Genomic DNA, 18,134 nt, shown 5'->3' with positions numbered 1-18,134 from the left:
CGAGAACACTGGGGTGGAGCGCAGACTGTCGGCGAGGGGCGGGGCTGGGATGAGGGGGCGGAGCGAGCTCGGGGGCGTGCCCGGCCGTCGGGCCGCCCCCCGCCGCGCCCGCCCCGCCTTCCCGCTCCCCCCGGCGGCCGCGGCGGTCGAGTGCGGGGAGGGAGGGGAGAGCGGGTCACGACGTTGCCGGGGCGGGGATAACCCCTCACGTGGAGCAGATGAAAGGGCCGCGGCGCGACGGCCGGGGGAGCCGAGCCGAGCCTGCGACCCACAAAGCCGCCGCCGCCGCCGCCGCGATGGGGCTGTGAGGCGTCCGCCCGCGCTCGGTCCTCCGCCGGCCCGCGACTATGCCCGGCCGCGCCCGCCCTCCGCGCCCTCCCGCCGCAGGACCATGAGGCCGCGCTCGGGCGGGCGCCCAGGGGCCCCGGGCCGCCGCCGCCGCCGCCTCCGCCGCCGCCCCCGCGGCCCCCGCGGCCGCCGCCTGCCGCCGCCGCCGCCGCTGCCGCTGCTGCTCGGGCTGCTGCTGGCGGCCGCGGGGCCCGGCGCGGCGCGGGCCAAGGAGACGGCGTTTGTGGAGGTGGTGCTGTTCGAGTCGAGCCCGAGCGGCGACTACACCACCTACACCACCGGCCTCACGGGCCGCTTCTCGCGGGCCGGGGCCACGCTCAGCGCGGAGGGCGAGATCGTGCAGGTAGCTGCCCGCCGCCCGGGCCCCGCGCCGCCGCAGCCACAAGATGGCTCCGGGGGCTGCGCCCGCCGACCCCGCCGCGGGCTGGCGGGCTGGCGGGCGGGAGGGGCGGCGAGGAGGTCGGCGGCATCCCTCCCCGGCCGGCGGGCGGGACGCGGCCTCCAGGGCGCCGCGGCGGGGGGCGAGTGCACGTGGGGGCTCTGTCTCCTGTGGGGCCGGGGGGCGGGAGGGGGACCCTGGGTCCGGATACCCACGTTGGGGCGGCCCGCTTGGGCCGGTTGGGCATTTCGGTTTGCCTCAGGTGGAAGTCCTGGAACTACCTGTTGAATGCCAACTTTGGAAAGAAGAGTGATGAAGGATGGGGTGGCTTGTTTCAGGTCACAGGCTTTGCTTTCCATCCTTGCCTGTTCTTTTTGAGAGTAGTAGCCAGGTTTGTCCGCGGGCTGCACATTAGGTTCTTTCCTGGAACCTGCGGCCAGCTTCACCTGGGCGCTGACCCCCCTGCAGGGCTCTGGACAAGCAGCGGCAGGCAGGGAAGCAGGGGGAGCTGGCCGAGGAGTGGGGATCGCTAGTGCCCTGGAGTGGCCGGAGAAGGCAGCCTTCTCTGCGTGCCTCAGATTACAGAGGGTGGGAGGGAGACAGCCTGCCTTGCTCCTGGGCCAAAGACTTCTGCGGAGGGCCTGGAAATCGGGAGACGGGGTCGCTCACTGACAGGGCCTCCCCACTTTGCTCCCAATGAGAGAGGTCTGCATTCCAAAGGGAGCTGGCGAGGCAGAGCTTTTAAGCCGTGCCTACACTTTGGAGGAGGGACTGAGTTGAAGCCTCTGCGGTTGCTGAGCTGGGTAGATGCCTTCCCGCTTCCTTGGCTATGATTTTATCAACTTGTTAGTAGACTGCCAGCGCACTTGTGGCGGTTAATATGCATGCCTCGGATGCGGGCGATTTGAAATGGTTGGCTTGATTTGGAGCCTTTTTGGAGGTGATGGGATGGCTGCAGGGCTCTGAGCTTGGGGCCTTCTGTGCTTTACTCTTGGATGACTTATGAATGAAGAGAAGGGAACTGTACGGATGATTGCATGGCAGCCTCTTCCTTTCCCCTCCCGTGGTGCATACTCAGCCCTGCGTGCATGGGACAGGGAGCTGTGCAGCTTGGCTCCTTAGAGGTGTGTCCTTACAAAGATGGGGGAGGCACCCCTGCCAGGCGATTAATCAGCAGCATTGCCTCACACGGCTCTTATCCCCATCTTAAACTTCTGCAGGGTAAATAGAAGGGGAAACACATGTTTGAGTTCTGTGACTACATATGTTAAAGGCTTTGGACTTTTTTCCTTGCTCATGTTATAACTATGGTCTTTAATTTATAAGCTTTAGAGAAGATGGTCTACTGAAGATTCCTACACATTTTAGTGGCGGTCTTCAAGAATAGTTTGAATCTTAAAGATTGCTCCTTGTAACTCCTTGTTTCTCTTTGAGGCTTTCACTGTGCCCTGATGGCTTTAGAAATGTTTGATTTAAAGCTTTCTAAGAGAAAAGATGTTTTAACGTGGCACTTCACTTTTTGAAGGAGACTTTTGAAGTTTGCGATTTTTATCTGCAGTGTTTTAACTTGTACTCTTTCTCCACCGTAGTTTGTCTGGCGGGCTATCCATTATGGGTAGTGCTGGGCTTTGAGATAATCCTGGGTTCACCGTTTAATACAAAATTAGCAGTTTAAACACACCATTTGTAGCTATTTTACCCTTGTGAGTACAGCGGGAATGTATGAATTTGGCAGAAGGAATCTGTTCTCTTTTGAATCTTTTTGAAGTGCTTATCTAACTCTTTTGCAGTCCATTAGCTTAGTGCCCCCCCAAATTAAGTCAACAATTGCTAAGTAAAGAAAAATGACTTAAATGGTATTTAATAAGTTGAACTGTTAAGCAATCACTAATAGGTGTCCTTAATTCCTTTATAACTGCACAGTGTGTTGGTGAGTTTATCTGAGCTGTCTGCATAGTCATTTCTTGCTGTTCTCACTCCATATCTTTAAAAACTTTATTGTGGGGGGCCTACTTGCTGATCCTCTCGAGTGCAGAAACGGAGCTCAGTGTGGCTCTCAGGGCCATGTGCGTACAGAGGTTGGCATGCTTTTATTAGTTCTTCGAATACTGCCAGGACTGAAGTAACTGGCGTGGCCCCTATCAGCCCTGAAAAATGTTTTTGTAAGGGAAGCTGGTGTTTCAGGACTGCTGGGAGGGAATGTAACATTTTGTATGAAAAATGACAATGTAGAAGAAACAAATTGATATTCAGCTTCAGATTAATCATGTTTTTTTCTAAGCACTTTATTGAACTTCTCAAACCTTTTATTTACTATCTTAAAATAATTGTGTGTGATTTGCTATTTAATCTTTTATGATCTTCAGAGCAGAGTTCATTTTCCGATAACTAAATCTAAACAGTGGCACTGAAGCATTGCTTGTGTTATTTCCAGTGGGGTTCTATAGTGCTGTTGTCCATGGTTAAGGGGAGAAAAAGACCCGTTTTGGAGTTTCTTTAAGCGTTCTAAGATAGGAAATTGGTTTGCATGACTGTTTTTCCTCCCTCCCCATTATATACAGTGACAGAAGATACCTTATCACAGTCTCGTTTGCCTCAGATACTTCTAATTAGAGTACCTGTTGGTCATTTGCATGGATTAGGGGAAGGGAGGCCTGGTTGAGAGAGACAGAGAGAGAGAGAGTGTGAGAGCGTGAGCGATAGTAATTCAAACCTTGGGATTAGTCACCAGGATTCTTGGTTCTCTCCTTGTGCATTTTAGGCTTAAATAACTTTTCCAAGGTCACCAGTGTGCTCTGTTAAGAAGAGAGATTTTTTTTTTCTTTTTTGACATCTTCATCTGTGAAAGTAGTGGAAACAGTGTGTGGATATGAAATGCTGTTAATTATCTTATCTTATTTATTCATGCAGGACTGAAGTCCATTTGCTCCTAAGTGTCAGGCATAGAGTGGGAGTGCTGGAGGAATTAATTACAGCTCTGTCATTCTGAAGTGTGGAACTTTAAAGGGCTCTTAGACGTATTGATACATATTTCAGCTTTGAACCAATTTGTTGCTATTATGAGATCATTATCTGAAACTTGCAGACTTGGCTGCGCAACTCACATGGTTAGTGATGTTAAATAAAGGCCTGATTAAGCACTGGCCAGTGGTATGTGGATTGGTTAAACAAACAAAGAAAATTTGCATCGCTAGAGATGAAAGATTGTTTTAAAGTGGAAAAGCATTTTTCCCCCTTGAAGTCAAATATTTAGAAATGCTTAAGAAATTCATTTGTAGAAGGACACTGAATGATGGGTTTTGTGTAACTTTAAAATTGGCCTTTCTATATCCTGGGTTAAGTGTTGAATGGTCTTGAAAGCAGAGGAAAGTTGAGAACATTTAAGAACTAAGCCAGTGACTTTAGCTGTGAGGGGTTGGGGGAAGCCGGGTGGCGGGTTAGAAGGGCTGAGGGCATCCTTAAATATCCAATATTAACTAAGGGCATCACAGGGAATAATTTTAGGAAACTAATTCCTCTGCCTTATTTCCCTGTCAGTGTGTTTCTGCAGTTCGGTATTTGATCAAACACTTTTCTTTTCATCTCCGTTTTAAGTTAAGGGGCCTGCCTCTAAAAATTGCCTTGGCCTCATAGAACAATGTGTGCTGGCAGCTGACCTGGATTTACACAGAAAGAGATTGCCGACTGTCTTGTCAGAAGGGCCTTCATAGGTTAAAACCAAGCGTTTGATTTGGGAAAAAATATTAGGGCTGTGTTTTGTGACCTGATGAATTCTTAGGGGCTCTTATTTTCTGCCTTGTTCTCTAAGATCCCACAGGAGCTGTTAATGCAGCGCTGAGTGGAGATGCAGATGGGAGTGGGAGGTTTAAGCGTGGAATCTGCAGACCAGAGGGGAGGTGGTGATGGCCTCCATTTATGGTGTACAGGGCACTGTGCCAAGCACATGTGTTTACTCATCGCCTCCTGACTTTAAATGGAATTAGCAACTACTGTTAACCCATTTTACAGATGAGGAAACTGAGGCTGAGAAAAGCGATTTGACTTATTCCAACATCACCCAGCTAGCAAACAATAAAACCTGGGTCAAAGGGGCGCCTCGGTGGCTCAGTGGGTTAAAGCCTCTGCCTTCGGCTCAGGTCATGATCCCAGGGTCCTGGGATCGAGCCCCGCGTCTGGCTGTCTGCTCAGCAGGGAGCCTGCTTCCTCCTCTCTCTGCCTGCCTCTCTGCCTACTTGTAATCTCTGTCAAATAAATAAGTAAAATCCTTAAAAAAAACAAAACAAAAAAACCCTGGGTCAAAACCCAAGTCTGTCTGCCCCCTTTGCTCCTGTTTTTGCCAAATAAATAGAACTTGGCTGGTTAGGTTTGGGCATTAATTTGAGTCTAATTTCTTTTCTTTTCTTTTTTTTTTTTAAGATTTTATTTATTCATTTGACAGAGAGAGACACAGTGAGGGAGGGAACACAAGCAGGGGGAGTGGGAGAGGGAGAAGCAGGCTTCCTGCCGAGCAGGGAGCTCGATGCTGGGCCCGATCCCAGGGCCCTGGGATCATGACCTGAGCCGAAGGCAGACGCTTAACGACTGAGCCACCCAGGCGCCCCGAGTCTAATTTCTAAGAATCAAGTATAGGGGTTCTTAACCTGAGGGTCACAGACTTCCAGAGAGGGCCTGTGAACCCTTGAAACTATATACACAGTTATACACACAAAGCACTTGTGAATGTGCTCTTCTGTTTTCCTGAGAAGATACACAGTTTTGCCTCTTGGGAGTTCTCTGATGCCCCTTCTCCCCAAGAGGAAAAAGAGAAGCACTGATCTAATACCCGTCATCAAAGAGTCCATTACTAAGAATCTGGAGTCATGTGGGGCTCCGGCTGGCGAGAGTTGTAGAGAAGTCTACAAGTTCGTGTGTCTCCATCGGGCATATTCATCTGATAAATGTTTACCAAAACCCTATTTTCAGACACTTTATTGCTGTTTTTTAGAGTCCGCAGTCTCTTACAGAGACAGACATGTGTATGGATAAATGATAATCCTTCCCAAGAGGGTTTCCCCATCGAACTGAGCCCTTAGTTCCCAAGACATCCATTGTCTATAATGAATTAACTTCTCTCCTGGGCATCCATCTGGTACTAGTTAAATGCATTATCCTTGGGTGAAGTGAGAAAATAGCCTCTCAAAGAATTTTTGCATTTAGTGCAAGAAGGTGGAGATCTGAAGGCAGCATCTGGGAGAACAGACTGTAAATGTGTTCCTTTTCATCATTTCCTGGAAAATGAAATGGAGCATCTTTGGACGTCGAAATGCGTTAAAAACAACTCCTCATGCTTTCTTTTGTGGACCATGACCCCATGGGCATGGTCTGTTTGTTTTTGCTCTTCCCAGGATCCATCCCTGGGTCCCCAGTGTCTGCCACTTATCAGACACTTAATAGTTGGTGAATGAATGATGGATTTAGAATGGACATCAGGCAGGCAAGGGGATTGGAGTAACTTCCTTTGACGTGGCTGATACATTCTTTGATGATCTTTCCTTTTTGGTTGATATTTCCAGAAAGTTGCTTCATTAGAATGGACCTTTGTCTGGTTGTGGTGGCCCCACTGGTACCATAACTGCAGGCTGTGTGAGAGCGACCTGTGTGTGTGCATGTCAAGGGGCAGGACACCTGGCATTAATAAGGGTCTGTATATGTCCTTTGTTTGATAAAACATGGAGTACTGGGAAAGCTGTAGTGTGGACAGCCGTTAACAGATGGACAGAAATGCACGAAGAACAGTTTACAGCCCAGCCCCAGTGTCCATAGAAATGACAGTCAAGGCTTGGTATTCAGAACCCTCCTTAATCTGAGTCTATGCCATGTGAAGACTTTGCTTCCTGTTGGCGTTTCCCAAGTCTGGAGAATGTGGCTTTACAGTTCATGACCAAAATGACATTTCAGTCAATCTTGATAATCAGAAGAACAGATTCAGCCCTTTAATGTGTGAGATAAGGAGATCCAGAGAAGTGAAGTGCCTTGCCCAGGGCATGTGGTGAGTAGAGATGACCCTGATAATGGTTTGGGTCTCCAGACTCCCAGGCTTGGAGCCTTTCTGTCCTTTTCAGTGACACTTCAGCTGAGCGCAGAGATGCAGACATGCTTCAGAATCAGGTGTATTGTTGGGGAAAGCCAGGCGTTCTTACGCTGTACTTTGGGTTTAAATGGTTGCTTTTCTTTTCTTCTTTTTCTTCTTCTTTTAATTTTTATTTATTTGAGAGTGAGCACAGAAGCTGGGGGAGGGGAAGGGCAGAGGGAGAGGGACCAGGAGACTCTGGGAGTGGGGAGCTGGGCTGAGCAGGGAGCTTGACATGGGGCTGGATCCCAGGACCCCAGAATCAGGACCCGAGCCGAAGGCAGACGCTTAACTGACTGGGCCACCCAGGTGCCCCTAAATGGTTGCTTTTCTCCTCTGGTTTATATTTCGTGACTTGCTCAGTCTTTCCCTCTGTCAGAGCTTTAGAAGATAGCTACTGCTATGTATCTGTGCTACTCTGCTTCCGGTGTGTCAGGCTCTGGGCTCAGGGCTGTGCTCACAGTTAGCGGGCGAGCTAGACAGCCTGCCCCGGGTTTTCAGATGGGGAAACTAAGCTCTGAGAGTGAAGTTACTTCGATGTCACTGAGCACGGCTGGGGTAGGGCTGAGATGCAAACCCGAGTCTGGGTGATTCTAAGCCATTTCTGCTTTTACAAGACTGCTTCACCTGGGCACTTGCTTCTGCTTGGGATGAGATGATGAGAACTAATGGTGCAATTTGGAGTTGGGAATACCCAGAAACACTGACCAAGAAGTGAGTCTGTAACTTCAACTGAGAAGACGCTCTACGCTTGCAGAAATTTATTGCCTGCCTTCCTTCTCTCGTTCTAACTCATTTTTCCCATGAAGGGCCAATCTGCCAAGTTTGGGAAGAGGGACCAGTGACTTGAAGTATACAGATGTCACTCGATGGCTCGTCTGTTGTTTTTTGGCTCTTGAGAAAGTTGGAGTGGCCGTAAATGTTCTGACCTTTAAGGGATTTCTGGGGTGAGACACACCTCCTCCCTGTGGCTGACTTTTTAGAGTGGTTCTGAAGTCTGCATCAGTTTCTCCCACATTCTGCACCTTTCTGACTTTGCACAGACTGCGTGCTCCCTGTTTGATGTAAAAGATTGCAAGAACCTAAAGGTGCAGATTCTCCCTACTCATTCCGTCCTCCTCGCTGTGAAAGCTCACTGCAGGTGCTGTGCTCCTTCTGTCGACAGACATTCACTGCTGCCTTCTGTCCACCAGACCCTGGGTGAGATGAGGTGGCAGGTGGGGGATGAGCAGGACCCCGTCCCCACCCACAGGCAGCTGAGTGTAGGGGGCAAGCCACGCAAACCAGAGGTCTTCCATGGTAGGACGCATCTACAGGAGACTGAGGGAGCAGCTGGAGTGGGGGGCAAAGTTTAGGTCTGGGCAGCCCATTCTGAAGAAACATGGATAGAAGGACATAGTATGTGGATTTGAGCCTTCTGGCCTTTTCCTAGGCGTTGTTACCTACCTTTGAGGTTAAAGCTGATAACCTCTTTGTGGAGACGTGCCTTTTTATACCTGTCAAACAGGATAGGGAAGAGGTAAAGGGTAGAGGTTCTTTGTACCATTTGTAGCCTGAATGAGATGTTTTAAAGTCTGACTTCTAGCAGCTCTGTTGACTCATGATAGTATGAAGAGAATGAGGTCAGCTGCCCTATTGTGGTTCAAGGGAGAGCATTTTATTTTTATTACCCTTAAGATGTGTTTTAAGACTTGGTATTTAAAAAAAAAAAAAAAAAGACTTGGTATTGATCCCTTCTCTCTCTGGCAGCCGGTGTGATATAGTTGTTCAGAAACTCAATGTGTAGACTTAATTTGGTGGAAATAGACTTGGAGGATCCTACCAGTTTCATGTAAAAGTGTATGCGGGAATGGGGATTTCTGTGGTGAAGCTGCTGCATTTTAAAAATAAAAGGGGGGGCAACCTGGGTGGCTCATTCAGTTGAACTTGCGTGGCTTTTGATTTTGGCTCAGTCACAACCTCAGGGTTGTGAGATAAAGCCCCACCTCGGGCTTGCGCTGGGCACAGAGCCTGCTTAAGATTCCCCCGCCCCTGCCTGCCTCTCCCCACTCCTCTACAAATAAATAAATAAACAAACAAGTAAATAAAATAAAGGGGATGCTTGGGTGGCTCAGTCGGTTAAGTGTCTGACTCTTGATCTCAGCTCAGGTCTTGTTCTTAGGGTCATGAGTTCAAGCCCTGGTGCCTACTTAATAAATAAATAAATAAATAAATAAACAAACTAAAAGTCACGTTCATTTGGGTGTGTGTAAGGTCCTATTCAGTGCTGTAAGAATTTGATTAAAATTTGATTTTTTACTTGAATTCGAATACGGTAACTTGTCAGCAGACATTTATTGAGTTTTTCCTGTGGATACAATGTAGAGAAGAACATAGCCTTTTTTCCACCCATGATATAGCATGTGCTTTTCAGATGTTTCTGAGATTTCTCCCATACAAATTTGGACAGTTGAAATTTGCCCCAGAGGAAACTGAGGCTGAGAGGCAAAGTAAGCATCTTGAGGCCACAGAGCTGGAATTGAACTTGGGTCACCTAGAGCCAAAGCTCACTGACCTGCTTGCCTGAGGACTTGATGTACTCTGGTAGATAAGGCAAAGATGTTAGAATCGATTCATTTTACATTGCTTCCAGCCAGGGCCAAATCTTCCTTAAAAAAAAGAAATCTGTAATTTATTTTTTTTAAAGGTTTTGTTTTTAAGTAATCTCTCCACCCAGTATGGGGCTTGAACTCGCAACTCCGAGGTCAAGAGTCGCATGCTCTACCGACTGAGCCAGCCAGGTGCCCCAGTAACTTACCTTTTAGTCGTAAGAATCATACACACTTATTGCACAATACTTGGAAGATACGGAAAAGTATGAATGAAAAAAATGAATCCCACTACCTAAAGATAGCCTCTGTTAACCTTGTGTGTTCTGGTGAAGCTTTCCTTTCATTTTCCTGCAGTCTTGGAGGTATTCTAAAGAAAACGTGAGAGAGTATTATGTGGTGCTTATAACCCTTCATCCGCCTTGAGTATTTTCCTGTGGCTAAATGCTCTGAAACCTTTTTAGTGTCTGTATAACATACTCCTTTTTTCCCCATTATTCTAAGGAGTGGCTGTTCTCCATTTCTTGATAATTTTCTTAGGGCAAAGTTCTAGAATTAGGACTGTGGGGTCAGGTGGTATAAACATTTTGAATGCTCTGCAGAGGAGTGGTTTTAGTTTAGGTTCTGCTGCTGGGTTGGCATACAAGTTTCCACCTATTCCTGCTTATAACAGGTGTAGTATCTGTTTCTAACAAAAAAATCCAGAAGGGCAACTTCATCCACGTGAAAATCTGTGCATTTCTGTTAGTGAGTAGTAAAATACTGGCTTTTTCCCTCTGCCACGAGGATCTGAGTTATGACGAGTGTCTGTATCAAAGGGAAGGTTCCCGGTGTGGTCTCTGGGTCCTCCCTTGTAGGTGCATCTGAGCATGATTCAGGAGCACCAGGCTGCCCATGTGCTCTGGGCAGGGAGAGGGCGGCTGTCCTCGCAGATGGTGGTGCCCAAAGGCCGTGAGAAGTGCTCATTGTCGGTGCACCCTGCGGCCCCAGATTGTGGCCCAGGAGGGTGCTGCTCCTGCAGCCACTGTTTCGAGCCCCGCCGCTTTCCTGTGGAGCAGGCTTTCTGCTTCTGAACAGGCTAGGTTCCCTATGAATCCGTCCTCTCACTTGGAGTGACGCTGTTGGTTTGCGGTGGGCAGAGATGCAAGTAGAGCCAAGAGCCAGGTCCGCAGGCATGCATTCAGACGGCAGGACCAAGACTGAAAACGGCTTCCTGGTATTTTCTTTGATCCCTGTTAAAAATCTAGACGTTTTACATAAAAATCCAGGGCTGTGACTCTTCTTGCAAAATGAAAAGATCGGGCAACATTGGGTCCCCTTTTCTGCATGGCAACCGCCCAGCGTGCCCCCGTGGAGTAGCAGCCATGCCCTTCAGATGGGACACGGGCCCTCCTGTTTACCGGGCTCTGTCGCGTTGCTTTGGTTTCCTTCACTCACTGGGAATAACATTTACCCACGCCTGGCCCCAGTGGGCCCTGGAGTTTGCCATCCTTTCTCTGAAAGTTCTGAAGCTAAAAGCATTTTTTTCCTTTTTAAAGATGTTATTTATTTATTTATTTGATGGTGGGAGGGTGTAGCATGAGCATGGTGCAGCGGGAGAAGCCGAGTCCCTGCTGAGCTGGGAGCAGATGTGGAACTCGATCCCAGGACCCGGCGATCATGACCTGAGCTGAAGGCAGATGTTCAACCGACTGAACCACCCAGGCGCCCCAAAGCTGAAAGCGTCTATGTGGTGCTCTGAGTCTCTTTTCTTTCCCTCCTCAACCAGGCACGGTGTCTGATGCCCGTTTGGGGCAGTATTATGATGCCTCAGGGGACCCCGTGAGCCTCCAGTTACATTGCTGGGGAAGGCTCAATGGCCTGTGTGACCAGAGTGCTCTTTTTGCCTTGGTACAGGGGTTTCGTTTTTTTCTTGTTCTTCTCGAAGGCTGATGTTGTTTGACTTGTGTCTCCATGAAGATCTTTGTTCCTCTTCTCTTTTTGCTCCTTGGTTTCCTTTGATCTCTAGAGTTCCTGTTTGAGCTGGAAATGCTGTGGCTCAGCTGCCCTTTTACAGTGAGGGGACTGTGGGGCTTCCAGCCTTTGGTCACAAGAGAAGCTGTGATTAGAAGTGTGGTCTTGGGGCTCCCCAGTGCTGGTCTTTCTCGGACAGCGTCCCACTTCGCTGGTTGAGTTCCAGAAAATCTTCCACGTGCCCGGTGGGTTAGGGTCTGCAGTGTACTTTGACCTGTATTATTATCTTATTTCTTCTCTCAGCTGGGAGTGGCCTTCCCTGGATTCTGCCCCAGAAGGCCAACTGCCGTTCAGGTTGTCCCCGCTGCCAAGGTTTGTCCCATACTTTGACATAGACTGCTTTTCTTTGTACCTAATTGTACACTTTTACTTAAGTGCCTATGACACATGTGTTCAGCGCTTTTATGCAATTTTAAGAAATGACACGGGGTACCCAGAGATTTGTCATCTTTTCAGAAGGTGCCTCAGTGTTGGAGTCCATGGTAAGTAAGACAGCCAATGGCATGTAAAAAAATGTTGCAATCTTGACTTGCAAAGCCTTTTCAAAATCGTAATCAAGGTAGCCTGTGGCCAGGTCAAAGGGAAATGGTGCGCTCCAGACGCTGCTTGATTTCCTCTTTCCTTGCTGACCTTCCCTCTTCATGCCTCACATTCTTGCTCTTCAATCAGTTCTTCCTCTCTCCACCAGATTCATTTTTCGATTGGCAACCTTGGATCTCATCACAGCCTTGATCCCAATCTTTCAGTTCCGTCCCACTGTTGACTACCTAGTTGAGCACGCAGGTGACCTGGGCCTGAAGTCTCCCTCTCGTTGTTGCCTCTGGGCTGCAGACCTGGGTCCTTTGTGTTCCACCTTTGTTCCCTGAGTGGGTGCTGGGTTTTCCTTTGTGCCTCTCATCCCGAGTGCCCCTCTACTATAATACATTTTTACACCCCCACATTCCCCACCCCGCCTTTCCCTCTCCCAGGGATCTCACCTGCACTGGGGTCACATGTCCAGTCCTTCCTATCACATGTTTCCTGTTCCACCAGTGTGTTCCTTTGAACCAAAGTGCTCTGTCCTTCACTTGGCAGCAGGTCTTAAATTCCTCATTGTAGTTATTCTCTTGTTCATGTTTTCTTTTCCCCACGAGATCACAGCTCCAGTAGCTAGGGATTGTGTCTTACTCATCCCTTGCAATACAACTCAAATATTTACCGAATTGAAATCCTTCTTCTAGATCATGATATTTAGTGATGGGGATATCAGTGTGGCCAGAGAAAGACTGGGCTTGTTTGAGGGAGAACTTTCTATGATTGTAGAAACGACTCACGAGCCACTTGCAGACATGGGTGTGTCCTAGGGCTATTCCAAATAGTTGGGATGGACCAGACTGGCACAGTAATTTCACCTTGCCCTTGCTCTCCGGGTCCGGAAAAGGAGGTATGGCCCTGGGGATTATGCCATCTTTAATTCCTTCCAGCCTGGTGTGTGACTGCCTGGGTATGGTGTCCAAAGCATGCTGGAGAAGAGACTGTCTCAGCCTGATGGCAGACCTCGAGGGAGTGTGCTTTATTTAAGTTTGATTAATATCTTGGTGACACTTAGAAAACGGGTACTTTTGAGGAACAGCAAAACTTATATGTAGCTCCAGTATGACCCGTTGGAAGCAATGGTACATAGGTCTTTACTTAAATTTGTACCGTATTGTTAAACCTCATTTCTGCCTCCCTTGGGAAGCTCTGGCATGGGCCTTAATCCTGTGTTTTAAGGGCTGGGTGGGAAGCAGAGTTTTAAAGGACTACAGTAGTATTTCTAAAGAGGCCAGAAGGCTTTGTTTGGAAGAAATTTCAATTTTAATTTCACAAATATTTGATTTGCTGCTCTTTATGGGGCCCACTATGAACATCTGGGAATTATTCAGTTATCGCTTGGTTATGGACATGTTGGCATGTTGAGATTATTTTTTGGTTATCGTTGCTGTTTTTGTGGGATAGTGGCTATCATCTGGGCCCTAGGACCTTCCGGAAGATTCTGGGGTCTATCTGTGACGTGTTATAGTTCACTTATACGAGAGGGTTTCTTTCCATGCCTCTTCAGGGCATATCCAGGGCACATTCCAGTGTCCATCAGTAAATGCCGTCCAGGGAATTAAACGAACAGCTGATGTGTTATTGTGGACTTTGGGTGTTATTAGGTTTACATCTCTAGAACACATATATACTCGCTTGTGGCATTAAATGTGCCATGTGGGTGATTTCAGGTTCCAGTGGCAGTGGGAATTTTTGCATTTCCTGACTCTTGTGTTTAAATCTGCCGTCTCAACATTGCATCACCATAGGTTTTCCCATTTAATGAATATTTATGTTGAGCCGAGTTCTATACGAATGCTCTGGTTTCTGCCTTGATTATAGCTTGCTGTGTACTGTGGCCAGGAGTGCCCTACAGACAACAGAGTTGGCACACGCCTCAGCATGCCAAGCCCTGGCGGATGTGGTTAGGGACCACGGTGACTGGTGCTTGGGTTGCCATGCCAACCTTGTTTTTGGAAGGGGGAGGCTCTAAAACAGGAGTGGGATGGGGGCAGAATGGTTTTGAATGCTCTAAGGAAAATGATTCCCCATAGGTGCCCCTGCAGGAAGATGTCGTAGAAAACTCTAGAATTCTTACTACATGCTTAGAGAACGTTAATTAATTTTCTTAATTGACTTTTGCCAGGCTGTTTGCATCCTCCTCTTGCAAACTTGTGGATGTTATATGACATATATGCGTATGTATGTATATATATATCATATTTATAAATCTCATTGGCACATGTGTTCCCTACTTGCTGCAGGGTGAATAGGGAAGCTCCTATCTCCTAATATTAGCAGTCCCCTCCTCTCATGCCCTACCAACATCCCCTGCCCTCTCTGATAACTCTAACCTAGTGATCGCTGATTGGAGGAGGGGGAGGAAAAGAAGAACGAAGCAGGGAGGATGGCTGGGGGCCTGTCCCTCTCCCAGCTCTTTATCTTCATTCCCCTCTTTTCCCCATCCCAAGAAGGCCTATCCTCTCCCCTCCTTATTCTCCTTATTCAGTAAAGACCCTGGTTGTGGGTGCCGTCACCCAGGGGTGGGACCTTCAGATGCCTAGCTCTCAAGCCTTGGCAGGCAGAGTTGGGGACAGGAGGAGGAGGAAGGTTGTGTCCTGGGCACCCCACACTAGAACGCTGTTTGCCCCTTTGCAGATGGTGCCCTGCGTGACTAATTCTGCGGTGCTTGGTGTTACACAGTGACATGGTCAGGAAGGGTCTAGTAAGCCAGATGGGGGCTCAGACTCGCAGAGCAGGATGGGACTGGCGGGCGTCATCAGCTGTCCTAGCATTTCTTGACAGGAGGAAGTCTGAGCTACCGGAGGCTGGGACCTTCACAGGCTCAACAGCTCAAGCAGTCTTATGTTGGCCTTGCCTTCAAGGCTCAAAACAGAAAACAACCCTCCTACCCCCACCCCTTTGAAAGGAAACTTACCATTTTGGAAGGGGAGGCTGATCGCACATCGCTTGCTGACTTGGGGTCAGCTGTGTGACTTCCATTAGATTGGATCCTCCTTCAGGGCTGGTCTGGTGTATCTATCATGTGACGTTTCCCCCTGACTCCAGCCTGAAGGGTCTTATTGTGTAAATTAGGAAGAACTTTACTTCCTCAAGATACCTGATTTCTGTTTGCCGTAAATTGGTCCTAACGTGGGTCCAACGTGACCATGGCTATGAAGGCACCCCCTGGAGTTCAGTGCACGAGGCCATCTTGTGGGAGCTGATGTGGCACCTTTGTATATGTCCTTCCTTCTCCTTTCTTCCTTGCTTCTTTCTCATTAATTCTTATAGGCTGCTTCTGATTTCTGTCGTTTCTTCCTACAAAACGAGGGAACCATGTTTGTTAGAGCTGTGTGCAACATTAGGAAACAAGATACCAAGAGGACATAAGGACATAAGGAGTTTAGTATGCAGATTCTTTTTTTTTTTTTAAGATTTTATTTATTTATTTGACAGAGGGAGAAAGATCACAAGTAGGCAGAGCAGCAGGCAGAGAGAGAGGGGGAAGCAGAGAGCCCGATGTGGGGCTTGATCCCAGGACCCTCACATCATGACCTGGGCCGAAGGCAGAGGCATAAAAATAACCCACTGAGCCACTCAGGTGCCCCTAGTATGCAGACTCTTGACCTCTGCTTTGGCTGCTTTTCTGCTCTGCGTTAGTTCTTAAGATATGAGCTGACCCGAGTGGGGTCCCTAAACCTTGGGTGCCTTAGTAATTACATGAGTAAGCTTTTTGTGGAGCAGAAATGATACCACCGTTCTATGGGTGAAGATACACGTGTATTCCAAGAGTTAATTTTTGAACTCTAACCTGCTTTGGGTATAAGTTCCCCTTAGTTCTGTGTTACAGGGACGTCCGTCCTTGGGCCAGCTGCATTTGGGAGGAGTGGAGAGGACACTTCTGTGTCATTGACCATTGACGGGGGTGTTAGGAGCAGCCGTTTTCAGCTTTGCTACCTAGGGTTCACCAGGTTCCTTAAAGCAAGTTACAAATTTTGCAGAAGGAGTGGTCCTGGATTTCCTTTGCTGGTAGGAGAGACTGCCTTGGGTTTGAACCCAGTCACCTGCTGTGGAAACGTAACTTTGCTTCTCTGGGTCTCAGTTTCTTCATCTGCCAAATGGAGAGAAATATTTCTTCGAGTTGTGAGTATTAAATGAGCTACTCACAGCATGTCGTTTTAGTGGTGGCTACGCTGCTGACGAAGAAGATGCTAAACATTGTTTCAGGACGTTCCTTGTGCCCTAACTGCTGTAGTTCCCAAGTGGTTGAACATTTTTATTCTAAAGTGGTAGTTTATCAAGGTTAAAGAATCCAGAGGTGCTACTTCATTGAGAAGAAGTCATAGCACGGCTGTCTTTTCTTAACGTGCTCTGTGTCTCACCACTTCGACGGTAGCCCTGCTCCTCAGGTAGGGGCCCATGGGCTCCCCAGACTGGCACAGGTCAGCACTGTGCAAGAGGCTCAGGAAGCTCGTTCCTCCCTGGTCCCCACTTCCCAGTTTCACCTCTGTTTCCTGGGAGTGCGCTTTGTTGCAGCTTCATCTGCTAACCCCCGCGCCCTACACCTAGATCATTGTCTTGACCCTGAGCTCTGTCGGTTTGGGGCCTGTGGGTGCACACGCATATGTGGGAGCTGCAAGGCCTGTGTAGAGGAGGCTGGGTTTCTAGGCCAGCCTGCCTGTTGTTCCCAGGCCACATGGCTTGCATACGGGCACGACTGCTCCGAAGGAACACTGGGTGGTTGATTGCCCCTCTGGATCCAGCCAGGGCACATGGAATGTTGTGATACGCTAAGGCTGTGCTCTGGGGGCCTAATTATGTGGGGCCTGTGGCAAGCACAAGTGACTTCAGCACTTGGTTTGATCCAGTGTGCAATTTTGCCAAAGAAAATACTTTATTAATCTTAACCCTCAAATTAGACACATTGACTTTTTCTAAAAATGGGAATGATAGGAGTGCATTGTGGGGTTTTGTGTGTGTATGTGTTTTAAACTACCCCCCCCCCCCCCGCCAAGACTGGGCTGTGCATTCCTCTCCTTGAATGGAGAAGGTAGTTTCCATCTCTGTCTACCCGCTTCTCTCACATTCCTGAGACTGGGTGCTGGAAAGATGCCCCTTCTCCTTTTGTGCAGGTGAGCTTTTCTCCTTGCTGTCTCTGAGGTTCCACATTTTTCTAGGTCAAGACCCAAGAATCTTGGTCCTGAAAGGATCTGCTGTCCTGATGGAACTTTCCTAACTGAGGACTCTTCCTGGTTTCCTGAGGCTTCTGATCCAGCATGCGTGCAGGGAAATCTCTGGGTGACTTCCTGGAGTGACCTTGAGCATGTCTCAGGAGGCTCAGCCGTAAAGTCTGGTGTGGCACGTGAGCGAAGGAGCACAGCCCGTAGATGAAGGGCTTCCCGCTCAACACTCTCAGAGTGTCGTGGCTAAAGGGCACGCTCATAGGGTAGGATGAATCGGGTGGTATTAGAAAGTGAGCCTGCTCTTATCTAGTCCAAGTAGAAAAAAAAATCGCCTCTAAATAAGCAAGCAACCTAACCTCATCTCAGAAAACAATTCGGGGTTAGCCTTCTCATTTCTCTCCACTCAGCCTTTGCCAGCGATCTGAGGGGACCTGGTGGGATTTACCGGCTTTGAAGTCCTAAGGTGCTATTTTAATACTTTTCTTTCACGTTGCAGGTTTTGAGGCCGATTTAACTAGATTCTGGAGGGAGCTTACTTTACACTGTTCTTAAGAGCCCGGACAATCTTGAAAGAGTTAAACCCTAATTAGTTCATTCCTCAGGTATTTAATGCCCTTATTAAAACTCAACTGCTCGCTCACTTTTTTCTTTAGTGAATCAGATTTCTTGAGGAGCTGAGCCCTCACTCCTCAGATCACAGGCTCACATGTTGAAGCTGGCAGTGCTAGAGGCTAGTTCCTATCTGTGTGACAGCATTTTTAATTTAACAGGACCGCCTTTGATGTTCCCAAATATTTATAGGCAGCTTTAGATCATTTCAGTGTGTGCTTTCTTTTTCTTTTCTTCTCTCTCTCTCTCTCTCTCTTTTTTTTTTAAACTGGAGCAAAAGTTCTTCCTCATGCAACAGCCTTCCTTTTATCCTGTTGGTTTATTTTTGTTTCCTTTGCAGCTTTGGCGAA

The 18,134-nt window shown here is 48.3% G+C and overlaps 1 protein-coding gene across 2 annotated transcripts in view; it reads left to right on the top strand.

Moving 5' to 3' along the window:
* Nucleotides 1-391: 391 nt before the first annotated feature.
* ZNRF3 (zinc and ring finger 3) overlaps nt 392-18,134 on the top strand; it is a gene marked incomplete at its 5' end in the record, with an annotated part of 153,229 nt that continues 135,486 nt past the window's right edge. For both annotated transcript variants that reach the window (XM_080820888.1, XM_080820889.1), the window contains one exon: nt 392-691. In XM_080820888.1, the coding sequence (XP_080677014.1) occupies nt 392-691 (300 nt within the window). The remainder of the gene's footprint in view (nt 692-18,134) is intronic.

The sequence above is a fragment of the Martes martes genome (genome assembly GCF_963455335.1).
Source record: "Martes martes genome assembly, chromosome: 13".
Taxonomy (NCBI): Eukaryota; Metazoa; Chordata; class Mammalia; order Carnivora; family Mustelidae; genus Martes; species Martes martes.
The sequence above is the reverse complement of the archived record's forward strand: the minus strand, read 5'-3'. Positions and strand labels throughout refer to the sequence as shown.